This window comes from Musca domestica, unplaced genomic scaffold (assembly GCF_030504385.1).
Source record: "Musca domestica strain aabys unplaced genomic scaffold, Musca_domestica.polishedcontigs.V.1.1 141, whole genome shotgun sequence".
In the NCBI taxonomy this organism is placed as follows: domain Eukaryota; kingdom Metazoa; phylum Arthropoda; class Insecta; order Diptera; family Muscidae; genus Musca; species Musca domestica.
This window is the reverse complement of record NW_026712194.1, coordinates 905,435-925,996: the sequence shown is the minus strand read 5'-3', so window position 1 is coordinate 925,996 and position 20,562 is coordinate 905,435. Positions and strand designations below refer to the sequence as shown.

General features: G+C 35.1%; 4 protein-coding genes across 10 annotated transcripts; 3 read left to right on the top strand and 1 right to left on the bottom strand.

Annotated features, from left to right (window-relative positions):
• The first annotated feature begins 1,795 nt into the window (after positions 1-1,795).
• Positions 1,796-12,693, top strand: LOC101894663 (semaphorin-1A). 7 transcript variants are annotated; one of them, XM_005186514.4, is made up of 7 exons: positions 1,796-1,949; positions 7,530-8,127; positions 8,219-8,312; positions 8,380-9,050; positions 9,113-10,219; positions 10,294-10,489; positions 10,558-12,693. In XM_005186514.4, exons 2-7 carry the CDS (start codon positions 7,941-7,943, stop codon positions 10,748-10,750), a joined length of 2,448 nt encoding a protein of 815 aa, XP_005186571.2. In that variant the 5' UTR covers positions 1,796-1,949; positions 7,530-7,940; the 3' UTR covers positions 10,751-12,693. The 7 variants fall into 7 exon arrangements, with proteins under 7 accessions (XP_005186571.2, XP_005186574.2, XP_058975278.1 ...); XM_005186517.4 differs by having other exon boundaries at positions 1,946-2,072; XM_059119295.1 differs by lacking the exon at positions 1,796-1,949 and adding an exon at positions 2,090-2,215.
• A 3,319-nt stretch (positions 12,694-16,012) lies between these two features.
• On the top strand, positions 16,013-18,036 carry LOC101894502 (rRNA N6-adenosine-methyltransferase ZCCHC4). The gene is made up of 5 exons (XM_005186510.4): positions 16,013-16,198; positions 16,252-16,502; positions 16,560-16,801; positions 16,859-17,065; positions 17,157-18,036. Exons 1-5 carry the CDS (start codon positions 16,165-16,167, stop codon positions 17,980-17,982), a joined length of 1,560 nt encoding a protein of 519 aa, XP_005186567.2. The 5' UTR covers positions 16,013-16,164; the 3' UTR covers positions 17,983-18,036.
• Positions 18,037-18,048: 12 nt separating this feature from the next.
• LOC101894340 (TP53-regulated inhibitor of apoptosis 1) lies at positions 18,049-18,894 on the bottom strand. The gene is made up of 2 exons (XM_005186509.4): positions 18,437-18,894; positions 18,049-18,374 (listed from the first exon to the last, which is right to left on the bottom strand). The coding sequence occupies exons 1-2, from the start codon at positions 18,581-18,583 to the stop codon at positions 18,279-18,281; spliced, it is 243 nt and encodes an 80-aa protein (XP_005186566.1). The 5' UTR covers positions 18,584-18,894; the 3' UTR covers positions 18,049-18,278.
• Positions 18,895-18,994: 100 nt separating this feature from the next.
• LOC101894172 (complement component 1 Q subcomponent-binding protein, mitochondrial) lies at positions 18,995-20,512 on the top strand. The gene is made up of 4 exons (XM_005186508.4): positions 18,995-19,337; positions 19,453-19,603; positions 19,671-19,953; positions 20,013-20,512. The coding sequence occupies exons 1-4, from the start codon at positions 19,127-19,129 to the stop codon at positions 20,160-20,162; spliced, it is 795 nt and encodes a 264-aa protein (XP_005186565.2). The 5' UTR covers positions 18,995-19,126; the 3' UTR covers positions 20,163-20,512.
• Positions 20,513-20,562: the final 50 nt, after the last annotated feature.

Here is a 20,562-nt window from a genome sequence, read left to right as displayed (position 1 = left end):
GTGACAAAACAGATGGCAACAACACAAGGTCGGCGTCGAAGCTTGGCAATATTTTGTAAAATTTTGTTATATGTTTAAACAGTATTGTTCCTGATGATGTCTTCCGTTGGAGGACGAAATATCGAAAGTAATAAATAATAAAGCAACAACAAAAACCACGAGCTAGTTTTTTATTAAATTTACAATTGTAACAATATATAATAAAGGTCGAATTAAATATCTAAAAATCAAATAATCCCAAAAAAAGATTTTAAAACGTTTTCCTTTGCTCTGTTCCAGAACTGCAAGAATCTGTACATTTTTACTATTTCCTTCGATAACATAAAGGGAAAATTGTTATCGGAGTAAAAAATTGTAGACACTTTCAGGTTCTGGGACAGAGCAATTTAGTTTAATGAAAGGGGGAGAAGTAATATTACAGCTAGACGCCACAACAGTGTTGCATTTCATGCCGAAGGCACAACGAAACGTTAGAATCTTTTCGGCTTAATGGCCCCCATTCGTTATTTTTTCAAATATTTGTATTACTGGTGAATTCAAAAAACGCATAGTATTATATTTTTGTTCAAAAAGTGAATCAAACGTATTTGCCTACATTTAACACTAAAACCATCGGTAATTACATACAAATTGTTTCTGAAAAGCCTAATATAACGCATTTTATAAATACTTACAGATTTGTACAAAATAAAATGTCGAGTATAATATTATGTACAAATTTGGCAGTTTTAAAAAAAAAATAAAATCCGCTAAAAATTCTGTTAAAATCATAGGATGTAGTATCCATTACGAACTTCAAATGCGGAATTTGAAACAATTCCGGTGAATAATCTCGCTAAAATCAACAAAGTACCGAATATCGGGAGGTACCGTTATATGGATGCTATTGGCAAAATACACATAGTATGGTGGAGGGTATAAAAACTGCAACCAACATCAGACTGCTGTCATTTCTAAGCCACTCGTCCGACAGCTGTTAAAACTATTAAATTATTCCTGCAAAGATTTATTTTATCATTCACTGAACAATTTTCATTCATGAATGATTTACGACTTTGTCGTATTGGGCTTTAAGGTCTGCCATTTAGGTCATTCTTGTTTTGAACTTTGTGTACAAATGTTTTCTGTTTTAAAATCCAGTTGGAGAGTCACTTGTCAAAACATTTTTTGTCGATACAAAAATTTTGAAAATATTACCTTTTTTGTTTCCAGTTTTCTGTCGAAATTAACTCGTGGTCAAAAAGCGTACTTCGGATGAGAGAAAAAACAAAATTGACTTTTGAAAATATCATTAATTTTTCTATTTTGAAATGTCATAATTTATTTTTTCGATAAATGCTCTCATTTGTTAGGGATGGCACACATTTCATCGTTGTTCTGAGAGTGGTTTGAATGGGAATCAAGTAAATAATTAAATATTATTGCAAGAATCTGCTATTTTTGCAATTTCCTTCGATATCATAAAGGGAAAATTGGTTATAGTAGTAAAAACTTTTACATTCTTGCAGTTCTGGAACAGACCAAAATAAAGAAGAAGGTTTTATTGTGTCGTTGTTGTGTTATCGATAATAACTAAGCCGTCGAATTGATAAACGCTGGCAACATAGTTGTTCGTCTTGTCTAATTTCTTAAATTTTTATTTTATGTCCTTCTTCTTTCCACTCAAAGAGTTGTTGTTGAGAATTGCCAAAAAAGATGGAAAAGATATAATTCCCTCTTCTTCCCACTCGATGAATAGTAGGTCTGTCCAGATCGAAAAAGGGTGAAGTAACGAAGAAAGAGACAAATTTTTACTTCCTTCTCCTTTCCACTCGAAGAATAGTAGGTCTCTCCAGATCGATGACAAAATCTTCTTATACATAAAAATCTGTTGTGTGTTTGAGTTTCTAAGTTTCTACGAATGAAATTGATTTTATTTTTAACAAATTTAAAGAATTTTCTTGATTAAGGTAAAAAATATAAAAGTGATTAAACAAAATTTGTTATGTGACGAAAAAGTAAACAATAATTGAAGGTGTTTTTAGTTTTCTAAATAAATTGTAAAAGTTTGAAACATACATAAAATCAAGGAGGTATTATTGAAGCAGCTCACTACATAAATAAAATATGTTTTGTAAATGTGTGTGTCCGTGTGAATGTGAGATGCATTTTCTTTTCTACGACGTTTTGAGTGTGACGAACTGGTTTTGAGAAGAGCTTGACGAAAAAATACGAGGTATAAGTCTCTCTCAAGAGTCCGTCCAAACAAAAAGAAACAAAGATCACCGATAAAACCTAGATTCAGTTTCAAGCTACTTTATATCGTAGTTCGTAGTGGTAATAGCTTGTGTTGGCGGCGTGTGTATATTGGAACGATCGCGTATACGTATACTGTGTTGGTTGTTGTTAATTTATGCAAAAAAAAAAAAAAAAGAAAAAAAATAAAGCAGTAAAAACTTGAAATTCAACGTCAAGTCAACATTATACAACGTAAAGGCAGCCACCACTTTAGCTAAGAAAACTTCAAACATTCAAGCCATTGTCTGTTTTTGTTGGTAAGACACTAGGGAGGGTGAGAAACAGGTCCACTATAACAATGAATACAACTGGTCTGGTCAAAACAGACAGTAGCTACAGGTGCATTAGAAGAACAGTGTATTTTCTTTTTAAACCCAGTACAAATGCATCAAAATGTGGAAATGTGTGCAAAGAGAAATCTAAGCTGAATGGTGACAAAAATACAAGAAATTCTCTACCACCGCTAGCTCTAACATAAAATAAATAATCCAAAGAAGAAATACTTATTACCCCCCTCGTTCTTGTGGAGTAATGCTAACAGCATGTACCAAATAGAAGTATTGTAAATTGTTCTGTGTGCCATATCTTAAAGTATGTATGTATGTATATTGGTACTTCAAGTGTTCTTTTGTAATTAGTTCGTTGTGGTGTTTCAAAATCTCTTTAAAATTGTGTGCAATCAATAATTTAAACAAGAGCATTTGAGTGTGTGTTCTGTGTGTGTGAGTTGGATCTAAACAAAAATCTTCAATCGGAATAATAGAAAAAAGTACATACGCAAAATACACAATACATAATGGATTTTTCTGAATTTCGAATTTTTGATTTTGGAATTGAAAATGTGATCAAGGATCATACCACTTACTAAAAGAATTGTTGTAAGTAAAACAAAAACAAGCAATAGGAAAAAAATAGAGGTAACAAGGCATTTTTTAAGTAAATAGATAAAAACGAGACTGTATTGCTTAGTAGAGCAAAATAATAAATTAAAAGTAATAATTATAACTAAAACTTCTTGAAGACTACCTATAGGAAATAAATGCTTGTTGCAAATTAAGAATACATACCTGTATTAGTTAGTTTCCCTCAACAGATCGTACATAAGTAATAACATCGTTTTTTTCAAGTTTCATGTGCCTGTGGCTGAGGGACTTTTTAGTCAAAAATAAAAATATTACTCATTCACTTCCCTTATCACTTTGCAAAAAAAAAAAAAAAAAAAAAAAACAGTGCATTGCATGAATCACTGAACAACTAGGAACTTAGCACGAAAGTTTCTGAAAGGATAACACTCCTGATCACCTCTAATGGGGGATGCACATAGCTACTTTGGTGATACAATTATAAAGGTACAAGGTAAGGGGGTTAATCAAATTAATTTAAAAGAATATCGAGAAAATTAATGAAGCATCAAGTTATTTTTACAACTTAGGGTTTCTAATGTTACTAAAATGTTGTTTTATTCCAAAACTCAAAAAAACTATTCAATACAATTTGAGAAGATTAGAAATACAACTTCAGTAAAAACACAAGATCTGCTTGGGAGATTGAGAAGGGTTTACACAAAAATATATCAAAATTGATTTACAAAGTCACATGTTTACTACTGCAAAAAACACTAACTATATATAACAAGTAATATAAATCTTATAAAGGGGTAGTTCCATCCATCAAAAATGTAGTTGAGGATCAACTCTACATAACAAAGCTTTTAACGGAACAGAACTACTGCTCATGTTGTCATTCTGAATTCCTATAAGAATTGTCATGAAGTATTTCTCATTTTATTTCGTACAAATTATTAGCCTACCTTGTAATTGCGACCACTGAAATATAAGCATCAATGTAACTTTACTTCCCAACCTGCCCTCGTTAGTATATCAGAAACAGAACATTTTTTATAAGACACAATGGTTATACGCACAACTTCCGTTGATCAACTTTTCTCCTCATTCCACGACACACACACTCTTGATAGTCGTCTTCAGCTTTACCATGGCCTCCTCCACCCTCCATTGCCGTTAAGAGTATTTATCCCGGACAGAAATCATTAAGCTGCTTCTAGCATTTGTGAACACTGCAGCAGCGAGTAGCAGCACAACACCATTTTGAAGATTTCTCAACCATTTCTCATACAATCTTTGAGTTGTGTTGGTGTTCGAGATGATGGCGATGGCGGGTGTGTGCATTTGTTTGTAACCCAATTAGTATCGTTGTATAAAGCTTATCACAATTCACTACTTCTTTTCTCCTTACAACACATATGCACGCACACACACACACACACAGATAATATTAAGATTTGTAATATTTGTTTATTGAGGGAAACTGATGGGAGCGCGACAGCCATTGGGGTATCGAATGAACAACAAAACCTTACAAGTTTTCTTCATGAATGTGTGAATGGGGTGCCCAGAAACCCGTACTGTGACATCTATTTGAAAACAAACACTGATTTGACCCTATTACATACAAAATGAGAGTTTAAATCACACCAGACAAGTCTGGTTATATATTTTTAATTGTTTTGTGGGTAACGTCAAAACCTTTTTTTTTTTTTTTTTTTGCTTTAAAAGGAATCTATTTTTATTATTTATATAAAACAAAAGGTAAAAATCACATTTCTCTCTATTCCAACAATCTATACGGATAAACCCACAGTTAAGGTGTGTAATTCCCTTCTACTCTTAAACAAATGCATCAGAGGCATTTCTAAGATAATAAGGCTAATTTTCAACAATTCAACCCTAGTATATTATACATTTTATGTACTAAGATTGAATCGTTGACAATCAGCCTTATTTCAATGGAACCAATACCGACAGACTTAAGACTCATCGAGATTCTTGTTTAAATTCAGTGTAGTCTTCTTTTCCGTGATTTGATCAAGAATGTAGGACCTCCTATTTTAATACGATTGTAATTGATTGTGAATTATTAATGGAATTAGAAATAAAAATATGGACTATATGAAAAATTTCAATACGAAAAATATCAAATAAATGAAAGCTGTACGTTTTTACAGACAAAATATTAATAGTTTTCAAACAAAATGTTCAGAACATATTTAAAAAAGTTACCGTTACGGCCGTACGCTTTAATTAACAAATACGAAAGGCTCATATCTCCAAGCCGACTAGAATGACCATTTCAAATAAGGTCAAAGTGTCCTATCCTTATTGAGAACAAAAGGTGAACCACTTATTCCTCGTAGTGGCAGATAAGAATTCATAAACCTTTTCCGAGAACCAAATTATAAACAGTCATGTTATCACACGCAATGTGAAACACCTTTTTAAATAGAAATCTATTTTTTAAGTTAAATGAATAAATAAACGGTCTATGTCGGAGATAAAGCATATGAATGGGGTGTTTTGTGTACTTTTCATAAAAACTGAGGTGTTTTGTGGACCTTATTAAAAAAATATCATTGGAGACACTTAGCTCCTTGACGCGTAAGAATCTCAAAAAAAAAAAAAAAAAAAAAAAAAACAAGATCAATTTATTGCCTCTTATAAATCAGTAATCATTTGTTTTTAAGCTTATTAAAGTTTGGAGAAAGCGGTATGCGTTTATAGGCACTTAACCGGTATGCAACTGTATACCAACTTTTTTCTTTTGATTGTTTATGCTGGCATTTTTCTGAAAGTCTACACCGTTATTGAAAATTTATGAGCGAATGCGAGAATTAGAATTACCATAATCGTATAGAATAAGTTTAAGACGCAAAAATGATAGATAAGGTGGTCGATGATTAAACATTGACAGGTTTGGCTGCCTTACCAATAATAAACATTCTTAATATTCTGTCCGCGTATATGCACAGACAAATGTTGAATTTCATATAAAGAAACGAAAGTTTTGATTGACTTGTCATCTGTGTTCGTTCTATGAAGACAAATAAGTAGTTACACTGGTCACAATATACACTGCTGTACAGGTTGAAAAAAGATTATAGTTATCTACACTGCAGTTTAATATCCGATGCTGAGACAAAAGCTATACACATAATTGTCTGAGGTTATTTTGAGAATACTGCGGAGGAGAAAAGGAAGGAACTGGATATTTAACGTAGTTGGCTAAAGTTTAGTAAAAAAAGAATTTTTTTATTTGCTTTTATTGATCCATAGGCTTGCAAATATTAAAGGCACATCACACTGAGTTCCAAGAAATTGTTAAAAGTGTGATATTTTCCATAAAAGCCAACCTGTTGGTATCTTTTGAACGCATGTGTCAGGCATTCGCATAATTAGTTTACGTGTTTTTGAACAATAGGAAGTTCTCAACATGATAAACATCAAAAGTGACTTTGTCACGTACTTGAAACAGTCTACGTCGAGCCCTGCGATATATTAGAACATTTTCCGCACGTGATTTCCGATCAAATTTTCCAATGTATCATTCCGAGTAGTTACGGGAAAATCCTGTGACAACTATTTTCAGTTCATTATGTGTTTTTTTTTTTGTCCACACACACGCACACACACCTATTTTCATTGTCACCGCTCTCTGACTGACTCATTTCTCTTCGCGTTCGAGTAGACTCGTTTACCTCACATATTACAATACCTTTTATGCTAATAGCAGTTGTTGTTCCCACTAAACAGCTTTGTTTTTGTAATCATGTAGACACAATCTAGCTAAACCAACTGGCTCACCACAATCTCCATTGCTCGCCTGTACTTACCTGTCTTAAGGCGTTCGAGAGACAGACAGTTGGTCGTTTGATATGTTTCAGCTAATACATATATACATTTTCCACAACCTAAGTTACCACCACGATAAGCGAAAGAGTCAGCAAGAGCAGTAGAAGAAGGGCACACATCACCGCAGCAGCCCTCGTTCTATTTGGCAAAATAGCCATAAAAGTTTACGTTGAAAATTATGATGAGTTGACAAAATGTAAACAACCTCAAAGCAGTTGTTTTAAGACCCTGGTGCTATAAGGAAGTCAAATGAGCAGAGCTCAGAATAATGCGAAAAACATAAGCGCGGTAACAAAAATATAATTATAATAAAAAGAAAACGTTCTTAAATATAACATCATGGGGTACAATTATTTGATCTGCTTCTGATGGACTGTGATACTTGCTTCTTCAAAGCGCCGTCATAAAACCAAGCACCAAGTCTATGTAAGAGGAAATTACAGAGCCATAACTTATTAATATTAAATACCAAATTCCAGTGGAAATGATCAGTGCTCCAATTTATCGAGTAAGTTAAATAAAAATAACTTTTACAATTCTTTGCAGATTGAACGTTTAATATTCCTCGGATCTGTGTAATGTTCAGTTGAAGTACCTTCTACAGACATTTAAATATCTGTCAATACACATACCTGCATTGCTGATACGAAAAGCACCAACAAGGAGGCGAAACTGGAAAACAGGGAGACTTCTACGTTTTCCGGCACAATGGATTATATTAACTAAACTACCCCTTTAATTGTTTAACGGTCGAGGGGCTTTGACAAACACCCACAAGCCAACACCCCACCACTTGAATCAAACAACACCCCCATCAGTAAGGAAAGGACAGACATTGCCACAGCCACCACGGAATAACGACCACCAATGTACTTGAGTTCTGTTACGGATTTTTGTTGTCTTGTTAATCGATTTAATTGTGGAGAAATTCTGTCCGTGAGTTGCATACCCTAGAACATGTTAAAACTGCAGCCTCTATTTAGCATAAGTAGCAATAGATTTAACAAAAATATGCCCGGCGCACAATGGCCGCTGATAAAGGGTAGGCGGACGTGTATAACATTACTGTTGCTAATTTGTGTAGCAGATTTGATAAATTTCTCGTCAGCATGGATGCCTGATGTCAGACCTGATCTGCAAACTAGTAAGTACATTTAATTAGCTGAAGAACGTCACTGACGCAGCCTCAAGGAAATCGGATGATGTTCACTTGATTTTTTTTTGCTTACTTTCAGAGCAAGATAAGATACTGGCAAAAATAGTAGGAAACACTACGGACTACTTCAAAATACTAGATCATGACGACAAAACTATTTTAGTCGGTGCTAGGTAAGTTGATATTTACATCTGTTATCTGCTATTGTTGTTTGACTAAACTAAATTGTCTCTTACATAGGGATGTCATTTACAACATAAGCATAAATGGATTACGTGAAAACAACCGCATTGAATGGTCGTCATCTGCGGCCGATAGGGAATTGTGTGCCCTTAAGGGCAAACGTGAATCGGATTGTCACAATTACATAAGAGTTTTCGCCCGTTTACCAAATGACATGATCATGGTCTGCGGCACCAACTCGTACAAGCCTCGATGTCGTAATTATGAACCGGTCGTGGACGAGGTCCATCCCAATGCTCCAATAACATACGCCGTTGTTGACGACGTTGAAGCCCAAGGAAAATGTCCATACAGTCCCGTACACAACAGTACCTACGCGTATGCGGACGGGAGCCTATATAGTGCCACGGTTGCCGATTTCTCGGGTGGTGATCCACTGATTTATAGGGATCGCGAAAATCTACGCACTGAACAGTACGACTTGAAACAACTTAATCAACCTGATTTTGTCGGCGCCATCGAACGCAACGGATACGTTATGTTCTTCTTCCGGGAAATTGCTATGGAATTTATGAACTTTGGCAAAACTATATATTCCAGAGTTGGTCGAGTTTGTAAGAATGACCGCGGAGGTCGTAACACTTTAAGTAAAACCTGGACGTCCTTTTTGAAGGCGCGACTCAACTGCTCTGTTCCCGGAGATTACCCATTCTACTTTGATGAAATTCGTAAGTTTTTGTGTTTAAATCTCCACAAGAAAATTATAATACTACAAAACATGTTTTTGCAGAAGCTTTAAGTCCAGTCATTGAGAGTGGGCCCAATGCCTTGGTTTATGCTATATTCACTACATCTGTAAATGCTATACCAGGTTCTGCCGTGTGCGCATTTAATATTGATGATATAATGGAGGCATTTGAAGGACGATTCAGATCTCAAAAAGACAGTCAATCACAGTGGCTGCCGGTGCAAGAGAATCAAGTTCCAGAACCCCGGCCAGGCCAATGTGTTCCTGACTCCCGGACCCTGTCCAGCATTGCTGTTAACTTTGTGAAAAATCATCCATTGATGGAGTCTTCTGTGCCCTCAGTTTTTGGTCGTCCTTTACTAAAGAAGGTTCATTTACTTCACCGACTTACTTCTATAGCCGTCGACCCACAAGTTCAAGCATTGAATGGAGATTTCCATGACGTTATCTACGCTGGCACGGACGACGGTAAAATTACAAAATTCATTAACATCCCAACTGCTTCCAGTGGTGCAACATACGATGATGAGAGCGACATAAAAACTGTCTTTATATCGGAGCTACAAGTTCTGCCGTTGGGTATACCCGTGCGGGAAATGGTTGTTTCGTCCAAGAGCAACACTTTGTTAGTCGTCAGCGACGGTACAATTGTGACTGTGCCCCTTCACCACTGTGCTCATATCGTAGACTGCGCAAGTTGCCTGAGTCTTCAGGATCCCAACTGCGCTTGGGACCAACAGACACACGAGTGCAAAAGCTTGTCGTTTTCTAATCACAAATTTGGCACTAAATCTTTTCTCCAATCGCTGAATAGCACTAAAAAGGCAGCCAAATCTTTGTGTCCAAAATCTTCGAACCGGGGCACAGTTATTGCCGATGGCCCAGTACTGAACTTCGGGGCGCCAATCGACAATAATGTGGATCCACAAATTAACACACAACACAACCCGGAGGAAGAGCTGGCTAGGAAACACGTGTACACGAATGTGGCTTCGGTTAATGGCATTCCAACAATCGGTAATGATATTAATTCGCCGGGAATAGAAATACCAACGGCTGTCGGTGGTGATTTCCTCAATGTTTTCAACGACGAGAACAAAATTACGCTACAGTCTGTAGATCCACATGACTTAATGAACTCAGTTAACGGTATGAAGCTTTAGAAGTCACTTTATAACTCTTGCCCAACATTTTCATAATGTGTTCATTAATTTTTCTTGTAGACCCCCTTCAATCCACCGCAATTGGCGAGGAACAAAAACTTCAGTTAGCCGGGAAAAGCTTTTATTGGGGTTTTGGAGCGTTGGCACTTGCTTTAGTTTTCATTATTGGCATGGTGGTAGGGCTTCATGTTTCCAAACGTAATTGCAAACCTCCATCCATACACAGCAGCCATCGCAATCAGTTTAATGCGAACCCGTAAGTAGACATTGGAATATTTTCTGGTACATTCAATTGCTTAATCGTGTATTTTCACTATATTCTAGAACGTTTGGCTTAAAGCACGGCAAAGATATAAATCTACTGATGAACACCAATCACTACTGTCATCCTGGCAAACCCAGCCTGGATTTAGAAAAAGATCGCAGTCACGAGTGTAAAAATTCTACGGAGAATCTCGAAAAAGAGTTGCCCTGTAAGACGTCGACACTGACTAAGGTCAAACGCACATACATATGATCCTATGGACTGTTTGCATGCTGGCATCGACTCTGGGTCATTAGTAGTAAGGGTAACTACAACCAGTTTTTAGTAAAATTTTTTATAAAACGTTTTTGTTTTGTTTAGTTTAAAGTTAGTTTTAGTTTGAATTATTTTCCACGAATGACGCTCTTTTTATCACTCAGGCAGGTGATATTGATTCGACTAGTGTTTTATGCTGATGATGCTGACAGAGCATATGTTGGCACTAAATCTACTTAGGTCTCCACTTCGAAGCTACAAAAACATTACTTGAATTAATATCTGCAAACCATTATTGAAAATATCGTAATTTTCTTCTTTTTGTGTGTTATGTATATAGAGGCGTGTATTAAGAGCGCAGTTCAATTTTAGTCTTAAATTATTTTTAGGTATATACATAAATATTTTAATTTTTACGAGGCGTTTGAAACGTTTATCCCCCGAATCTAAGTTTACATTGATTTTAGCTTGTATTTTTTTTAAATAGCGAAGGGAGTCTATCTATCGTTTCGTATGCATACATAATGAAACAAAACACATTTTATAATCGACTAAAATTAAGTACAAATCCAATATGTATCGATCAATTCGATTAGAGACGTACCCTCGATAAATGTTCAAATGTTTATTTTGTATCACTCTTTCTTTAATACACATATCATTGTTTGACGTCAAGGCGTTCCATATATCGCCTGAACATTTGTATATTATTGTCATTATATTTACCGATCGGTAATACCATTACAAATACAAGTATTTATACATAAAACCCAATTAGACTGACCACTATTTTGATATGCTTTTCTTGAAGCGCCACACTTAAGCGTACGAATGTAAATTTGGAATTAGTATTAGTTTGGCTTCGAAGAAACAATCTTGCATGTGTGCAGGTGATCCTAGCGCCTGAAGCCGAGGAAAACAAAATGGTAACTGGCATTGATATATGGCGAACAACATATGTTAACATAAATTGTTTTTAAAAAAATAATGTTTTCGATTTCTCGTAGTATTTTGAATCGATCAAATAATATTCACGATTTCTTAACAAAAAGAACCTGTATTTAGCAATAGCACATAATCGGCCTTATTTAAGGACACTGTATCATATACATGCTCAATGGAATTTCATATTACAAAACAGCCTATCGTATAGGAACAACATTTTTTTAAATTATTATGCGGCCTTGAAAATAAGAATGATTTTATATAAAAAAAACAACAACAATTAAAGGAGTCTGCAGTCATTGGATGAAGCGAAGCAATATTACTTGAGAATAATCGATTGCGATTTTATATAGCTTGTCGGACATTATCCGAATGTTTGTCAAGGATAAAGAACAAAATGCCTTATAAAATGTCAATTAAATTTTTATACCGAATTTTATGTATACATACATTTATATATACTACAAGCAAATCGCGTCTACATATTTAAGAACAAAGTGCATGTCCGTCCCACTAATAAGTAAAAGAATAAGCAAATTTAAAATAATATTTTGTCTTAAGAAAACTACAAACAAATATATGCATATATTTTCTACTTTTTTACAAACAGAACAAATGTGTAAATTGAATCTTATCAACAAAATTAAAGTAAATATATTATAAATATAAAATTAAGAAACTCTAATGATTGTAAACAACAAATTCAGCTAAATATTCTATAAATTTAAGTTGAACTTATTATTTTGTATAACAACTCGTTGTGATAGTTTGTATTTGAAGGAAATAATGATACACATAAAGTTAATTTTTTTGTTCAAATTCAAGGCAATGTGTAAACTCTAAGTTTTCCCTACGAGACGGTCTTCCTATAGTGACGAAGGAAAATTTAGACGTTTGTTTTATGCAGACTTTCTATCTCTTGTCAAGTTTAAATCTTAAATAATATTTGTTTTAACTGTTTTTAATTTTTGCAATAAAGTCGTATTTTTACAAAACATGTCGTTTTTTTATTTTTACCTTTAGTCAAGGGGCAAATGTAAATTTGATGTTTGCTGGGGTAATCACGGCGAAAGAACATAGTGTCCCGGGAGTTGGTAACAACTGTTTCCAGATATCACACACACTTAATGTCCTATCAAGGTACATATCATGGCCAATCTATTTGGTCATACCATGGACTACATAAGGTCGGCCAGTAAGACTATCTGACAACCAAATTCATTTCAATTGTGTATGCACACTCTCTTGAATACTTTGAACATACTGTGTGTGAACGTCCGCCCATTGCGAATGCATGTTCCAAAACTTCCGATCCAGGGAACACCATGTTGTCAGCCTTTCTGTTTTGATTCCACATCTTTATTCAGATTTTTTCTGTGCTGCCTTTCCTTTCAGTGCTGCGGTAGTGTCCTTTGTTCGTAACTACTTTTTTTCGGTGGCGTTTCGGCGGTAAATTGATTCGGTTTTTAAGTTCATATCATGGCCCAATCAAGGTAGATCTAACAGGTAACCGCATCGGCGAATTGCTACAACAAAGCAACTTTTGTGGTCCCCTCAAATGTCAAAATTGGCATCTAAGGCGAAAAACATAGATTCGCCATGACATTTAAAAGTTGCGGCAAATTTGTTTCAACCAATCAGAAACGAGGTGTTTGTTTACATTTTATTTTGTGTCCCTCTCGTCGTAAACGAACGTCGCAATAAAAGTATTTATTGTAAAACAAATAAGAGTAAAATAAGTATTAATTGTAGTATTGCGATATTTTTTAAACAAAGAAACTTATAACACTGTACGACAAATTTAAACTTTTGGTCTCACCCACGATCAAACTGACCAGATTCTGAAAATATAGCTCAAAATAAAATATACGTATCTCCCAGTTTTTCTAGATCAATTCATTTAAGCTTTTTACGAGCAATTCAATTTTTGGAGTATTCAGCCAGTATATACCTATATATGTTTAATGTCCTAGTAACCCTAGATATTAAAAACATTGATGTTATCAACAACAGTGCGAAGTGTTCAAACGGTTAAAAAATGGAGTGTCAAAAAAAATAAAATTTGTTACGTTTGTGGCTTATTTGCACCTCCAAAGCATTTAAGATGTATTAATGCAAGTCTGGTGCAAGGTGTTGAAGAGTATTTCGTTGTTTCATATGTTCCAAACCTATGGTACGTGCCAGAAGTAATCTGCAATTATTGCTATCGGTGTTTAAATGGATGGAAAAGTGGATCGGTTGTACATAAAATGAAATATGTGCGGCCTACAATTTGGTTACGACGGACTGAGCACTCATCTGAACAATGTTATTTCTGTTTAACAGAGACTCGTGGGTTCCGTTATAACACACGCTAAAAATTGTTTACCCTTACCTTCAATCAGTTATAAGGGCACAATTTAGATGCACACAATTTCCAACAGCTCCTTCGGAAAAGAATATAGCTTGCCAGGAAATTGAAGTTTTTTGACAAGTGAATACGGTTCAGAAGCAGCACATTTTGTGACACAAGCGGACTTTAATGACATGGTTCGCGATGCTAAAATGTCAAAAGAGTCGGCAGAGGTAGTGGGTTCTCGTTTAAAGCAATGAGATTTGGTAGATAACGACTTTAAAATAGCAGCTGCACGTAAGCTAGGGAATACAGAGCCATTTTGTGAATACTTTGTTTTCCATGAAGATTTTGGAAAGCAGTTTTGCTATTGCAATGATATTGATGCGTTATTTAAAGTAATTGGTCATCCACATATAGCACAGGAATGGAGATTGTTTATCGATTCTTCGGTGACTAGTCTGAAGGCGGTATTGCTTCATATTGGAAATGAATATCCATCGGTACCAATTGCTTACGCAACTTGTATGGTTGAAACGTACGAAAATATGAAGATAATTTTGGATTCAATAGACTACAAGAAACACACATGGATGATTGTTGTGATCTTAAAGTTTTTTTCTCTGCTTACCGGTGTAAAAAGGTTGGTCACTTTGCCGTGAGACCAGAACCGATATGTACAAACGTCAAAATAAACGTATAAAATTTTTAAATTAATTTAACTGTTAAGTTTTACCTTTTAATTTACAACTATAAAAATTGCATTTTTAATGTTTAATACTCCAAAAATTGAATTGCTCGTAAAAAGCTTAAATGAATTGATCTAGAAAAACTGGGAGATACGTGTATTTTATTTTGAGCTATATTTTCAGAATTTTGTCAGTTTGATCATGGGTGAAAAATCGTGTCGTACAGTGTAATGACTATATTTTACTGGTTTAAACCGAAAGTTTTCCGGAACTGCAAATGACAAGAGTCTAATTCTTGCACTACTTCCCGTGATGTGCTTTGGGAATCTTAGATGTTGAGGCTAACTTAATTCTTAAAGCTGCACTCCATTCTAACCTCCTTCCTTCATGTTCTTTTAATTTTTTACTGGTTTCACTCTTAACTTACTCTTAAATTATTTGAAATATTATAAAAAGGTACTTTTAGGGAAGACAACATAAACAAATTTGTTGTTGCATTCATTTAGGGCGAATTCTTCATTACAACAATTCGTTTTGACATTTAATGGTGCCGTCAGCTGGGCTGATGCGATTACCTAGTACATCTACCTTGGGCCCAATTATAAGGTCTTCCTTCGAGCGAATTAATCTAAAAACAGCTGTTATTTTACTAAATGAAATGTCAAAATTAATGCTTGAGGCGAAAATAAATATTTTCGCCTTGACAGAAGAAATTTGGGGCGAATACGTTTGCTGTCAATTTTTTGTTTGTATAGCACATGGTAGAAAAATACAGGTAGACGCGTCGACGGAGTTGCTGGGATAATGGACTGATAAACTGACTTTGAAATTATGAAAAATTTTTGATATTTGTAAAAATTGTTGAAAAATGCATATCATAAAAACATCCGATTGGTGCCGTATAAGAAAACTTTTAAAATGTACTTATTTAAGAAAAAGGCATTTTAACAATTTTGACATATCAATGTTCCCAAGCGTTGATGCCTCTACCTATATTCTTCTACAATGATATAACAGCTCTACTGCATTGTAGCTATGTAAAAAATTTTAAAATGTTTTTTTTTTTTTTTTTTCAAAAATAAGTACATTTTATAAATTTTCTTATACGACACCAAACGTAGGTTGTTAATATGTAATTTTCAACAATTTTTGAAAATTTGAATAAATTTTCATTTAAAATTTTCGATTTAAGAATTGTCCCAGAAACTATGCGATGCGACTACCAGTATTCTTCTACTATAGTTTTGAAGTTTGTTTTGGTTGCAGCGAATTTAAATTTAATTGACAGATCGTGTGGCAAGTGGATGTGTGAGTTTATGCGTGAATAAGAAAACTTAAAAAACATTAATACAAATCCGACCGTCAACTTAACTTCCAATTTAATATTTGAAGCTTTGCTCTTGTGGGTGGTGTGAGTGATGTGAAAAAGACAATTCCGCCATAAAATGAAGCAGGAATTGGAATTTTTGGACAGAGAGGGTATTTTTTAAAATTTGGACATGTAGCAACTATAAATATATCCACTTTTCCAGATGTGCAGAACAGATTAGTAGTAAAGTGCGAGGATGACGAAGAAGGCGATATACACCCTCAATGTGTCCATGGGCCAACTATTCTATTTTACTATGAGGACAAGGGACCAGAACATGGTTACTATGGGTGTTCGGCATATAGGGATAAAAAACTGTGCCCTTTTAACGTACCTGCGTCAGAGTTAAATGTAAAACATTTCAGAAGGCAATACGACACATCCACTGTTTTGTACCGAAGCGCGAGGAAGGAGGTATTTTAATTTTTAGTTCAGCGAAGATCTCCAAGTCGTTTTAATGTGACTGTTCAGTTTTTAGAGGATGGTGAGGACACGCAGAAACACTATTGTTTGTCGTGCAACAAGGCGATAGTTAACGATGACTTGCCCAAGCATTTCGATCATAATGTAAAACAAAACTTGCCGAAACATTATATACAGGATCCCACTCTCTTTCTACCACCCCTAAACAATGATAAGGCACAGGCTCAGTATTTCTTCGATGAAAAGTCGCTGCAGTTCTTTGAGAATACGTTGCACGACTTGAAAATCAGGTAACTATGGATGCCAGTTATGTCAAAATGTGAGGAACATTGTGTTATGTTTTACAGTAAAATTATTTGTATGGGGGCTCCCCGATTACATTGTTATCTCTCCTCCAAACCTTCGAATCAAGTAAAGAGTTATCTACTGGATCTTGACCATCGTTTCATTTACTTCTATGACGACACAAGTTTTGCATGGTATAACATGTGCAACAATCACTTTTTCGACGAACTACAAAAACAGGAGTTTTTCAAATTTCTCAAATGCCAGAGGTAAGTCTGTGAAGCAATTAAATAGCCAAGTGAAATATAAATTTGCGAAATAGACTAGCACTAAAATAAACTTGATTGTATGTTATTATAGCGATGAAAGACTTCTAATATTTACTGACCCTCCATTTGGCTGTCGCACGGAATTGATAGGTAGCACACTGAATAAACTATCAAAGCTTTACAGTAAAATCAATCAAATCCCTTATCAACCACTGCCTATTTTTTGGGTTTTCCCATATTTCCTGGCTCAGTACATACAGAAAGTGTTGCCTTCATTACAGATGTCGGATTATAAAATCAACTACACCAACCACGACTCTTACACCGACATTGGGAAATCAGCACGCAAGCAAGGATCTCCTGTGCGTCTATTTACCAATGTTCCTTTGGACATACTGAAGCTACCTGTTAAAGAGCAATATAAATATTGCTCCAAGTGTCAGAAATATACAGCTTTGGAGAATAGGCACTGTGAAATATGTAAATGCTGCCCTTCAAAAAACGGATCAACATATGTTCATTGTAATCAGTGTGGATTGTGCGTAAAACCGTCCTATGTTCATTGCAGAAACTGTCGCAGGTGCACTCAAAAAGAGGGCCACAATTGCTCAGAATACCAGAAGCACCAAACGTGTTATATATGTCGAAATGTGGGTCATACGGAAAAGAGGTGTCTTTTTTGGAGAAAGAAGGTATTGCACCAAATGTTTCCTCCCAAAGAAACCGATAGTGAAAACATTATCGTTTGCATTCTGTGTAACAAAATTGGCCACAATGAGTTGTCCTGTGACCAGCGCTCTTTTTACTTAAAAGAACTTACGTTTATGGGCGAAACCCAACTGTGCGAAAATGTATACCGAATGCCTACATTGAAATCAGCGGGTAAGACAAGTGTCAATTCCTTTCAAGCATTTTGATGTCCATAACAACCTTGAATATTGCGTGACAATAAAAATGCCTTTTTTTAAATATTTGTTGAATTCTTTTATATTCTCGTACGGAACCATTTTAATATATATAGGAGAAACATAATTAAAAGCAAGTGTTTGTACGTATCAAATCAACTAGCAAGACTTAAAACAGATATTTCGCTTAACATTTAAGTACTTTACTAAATTTACACTGAATATCCTCTCTTATGAGACAAAGGTGCTTTTGAAGGCCTACCCCCAGGGGATAAGGATCCACCCTCAAAGTCGCTATCGAGTAAAGGTCAACTTTTACTATGTTCTGGTTTCTCATTATAATCGCCCGTGCTGTAGTCAGCCTCGATTTCACGCAACTCAATTTTTTGTTCCTCCATTGCTTTCTGGAAATTGAGAAAATCAAGATAACAATGGCTATTGGAGATAAATAACTGCACATACATACTTTTACGCACTCTTGATAAACCTTGAATATAGGAGCGCACATGCTGTCGTCATTGTCTCCCTTCAGGAATCGTTCAGAGAACCATAGGTTAAAGCAGGCATCATACTTGCGCTTAAGTTCATTGCAATCCTCGCCCAGGCTATTCATTTTTATAGTACTTTTAAGTCTCAATTCTACAATTCTCAAAGAAAAGAAACCAATTGTGTGTTTTATATTGTTATATTAAGAATCGATTATAGAATAATCGAAATGTCAGATGTTGTCGGCTTTAGTCCATTCCTGTTTGTTGCAATAATCAAATCTTATTAATAAGTTCACCCATCTGTCCATCTAGCTTTTTTTAATAACGGCCCATCTGCATGACACAATGAAGAGGTCGTCAGCAGCAGATCAAACGCATTTTGAAATTTTGCATGTAGTTTTGGATATATTTAATATATACCCATTCTCACAAATTTTGATTCAGCTACATGTATTCTTTTACAATGTATGTACTATTGCATGCTATCATTCTACTGTGGAATGCAGTGATATCATTCTTGCGATAACATTATCGAAATGTCAAAACAACATTTTGAGGTTACGAGTTGGATTTCTATTAACTGCATAACTTTGGTTCCGACACGCTACACTAGTATAGTGGAGTTATTCGCGTTTTTGTTTTACTTGAAAGAAATTGAATAAAAAAATATGAACAATTTAGCCAAAGTTGCTGTGCGTCTTGTTAGCACCACATCTTTGAGGAACGCATTCGGAGGCAAGCGCGATTTTACCCGAACGCTATGGCACATGTCAAAGAATCTCGATGACAGTCAAGTTTCTGGAGGAATATTAAATGCTACCAAACCAAGTATTAGCTGTAGTTGCGGCTGTGGTGGATCTAAGCACATGCACACCAAGGGTAGGTTGGAAATAGCTATTGACGGTGTTTTGAGAGAACAGCATTACATAACCTCAATGGAATCGAAATGATGAAATATTGCCGGTACTGATGTTTTTCTTTAAACTTTTTTTAGGAGAGCGGGAATTGGTTGAATTCTTGACTGAAGAGATTTTGGCAGAACGCAAAGCTCAGAAAAACAAAACAGTTCCTACAAACTTGGACGGCTTCGCAGTTAAGTTAGATGGTGCTGAAATTGAACTCACCAAACAGGGCGAAAAGGAGAAGTGAGAAAATGCCACTTTGGATATTCATTTATTTCCTAACATGTTATAATTTTTGCAAACTTTGCAGGATTGTTATTAACTTCAATGTAAATCATACTGTCGATACTGAAGAGGAGCCCGAAATTAATCCCTCTGCTGACAAACCCGACTTGGGAGAAATGCGAAGCAAACCACAGTTTGAAGTGGATATTGTGAGAGGCAATACGACATTATCGTTCACGTGTTCCTTTTTGGAAGGCACCCCCGAAGAAGGAGAGTACAATGATATATTCGGCATCGACGAGATGACTATCTACCAAGGAGAATGGAATGAAAAGGTTTATGCTGTTGCTGGGGATGTACTAGACGGCGTAAGCAATCAACAATCAAATGTTTTGTTCAAAACTCATTGATTTTATTTTTATTTCAGTACCTCTACGATTTGCTGATGAATCTGTTGGAAGAGAAGGGCATCAGCAATGAATTTGTAGAAAAATTGTCGGATCTGGCAACAGCCTATGAACACTCGTTGTATATTGGTTTGTTGGAGAACGTTTCAAAATTCACGACTGGAAAGTAGATACAGTTTGATAATAGTCCCCAGTATCCTGTATCTTTATAGACTATGGAGCATATTTTATGTATTTTTAATTTGTAGACGTTTTGTGTGGAATGAAAATTTTTACTACATTCAAATCTCTACACACATACGCGTCAGTGTTAGGCATTGAATGAAAATTGTTACGTTGATATTCAATATTCAATTTCATGGCATTTCTCTTTATTTCGCCTTCAAATTATTACTATTTCTAAGTTTTGTAAAACTTTCCTTTCAAAGTTTTTGTTATTTATCGAAAGGAAAATAATTTTATAAGATACATCCCAACTTTAACCATGTAATTGGTTTAATAAACAAACAAAAAGCAAAAATACTGCTGTACTTAATTGACGTTATATTTACTTTTTCTGTATTAACGAAA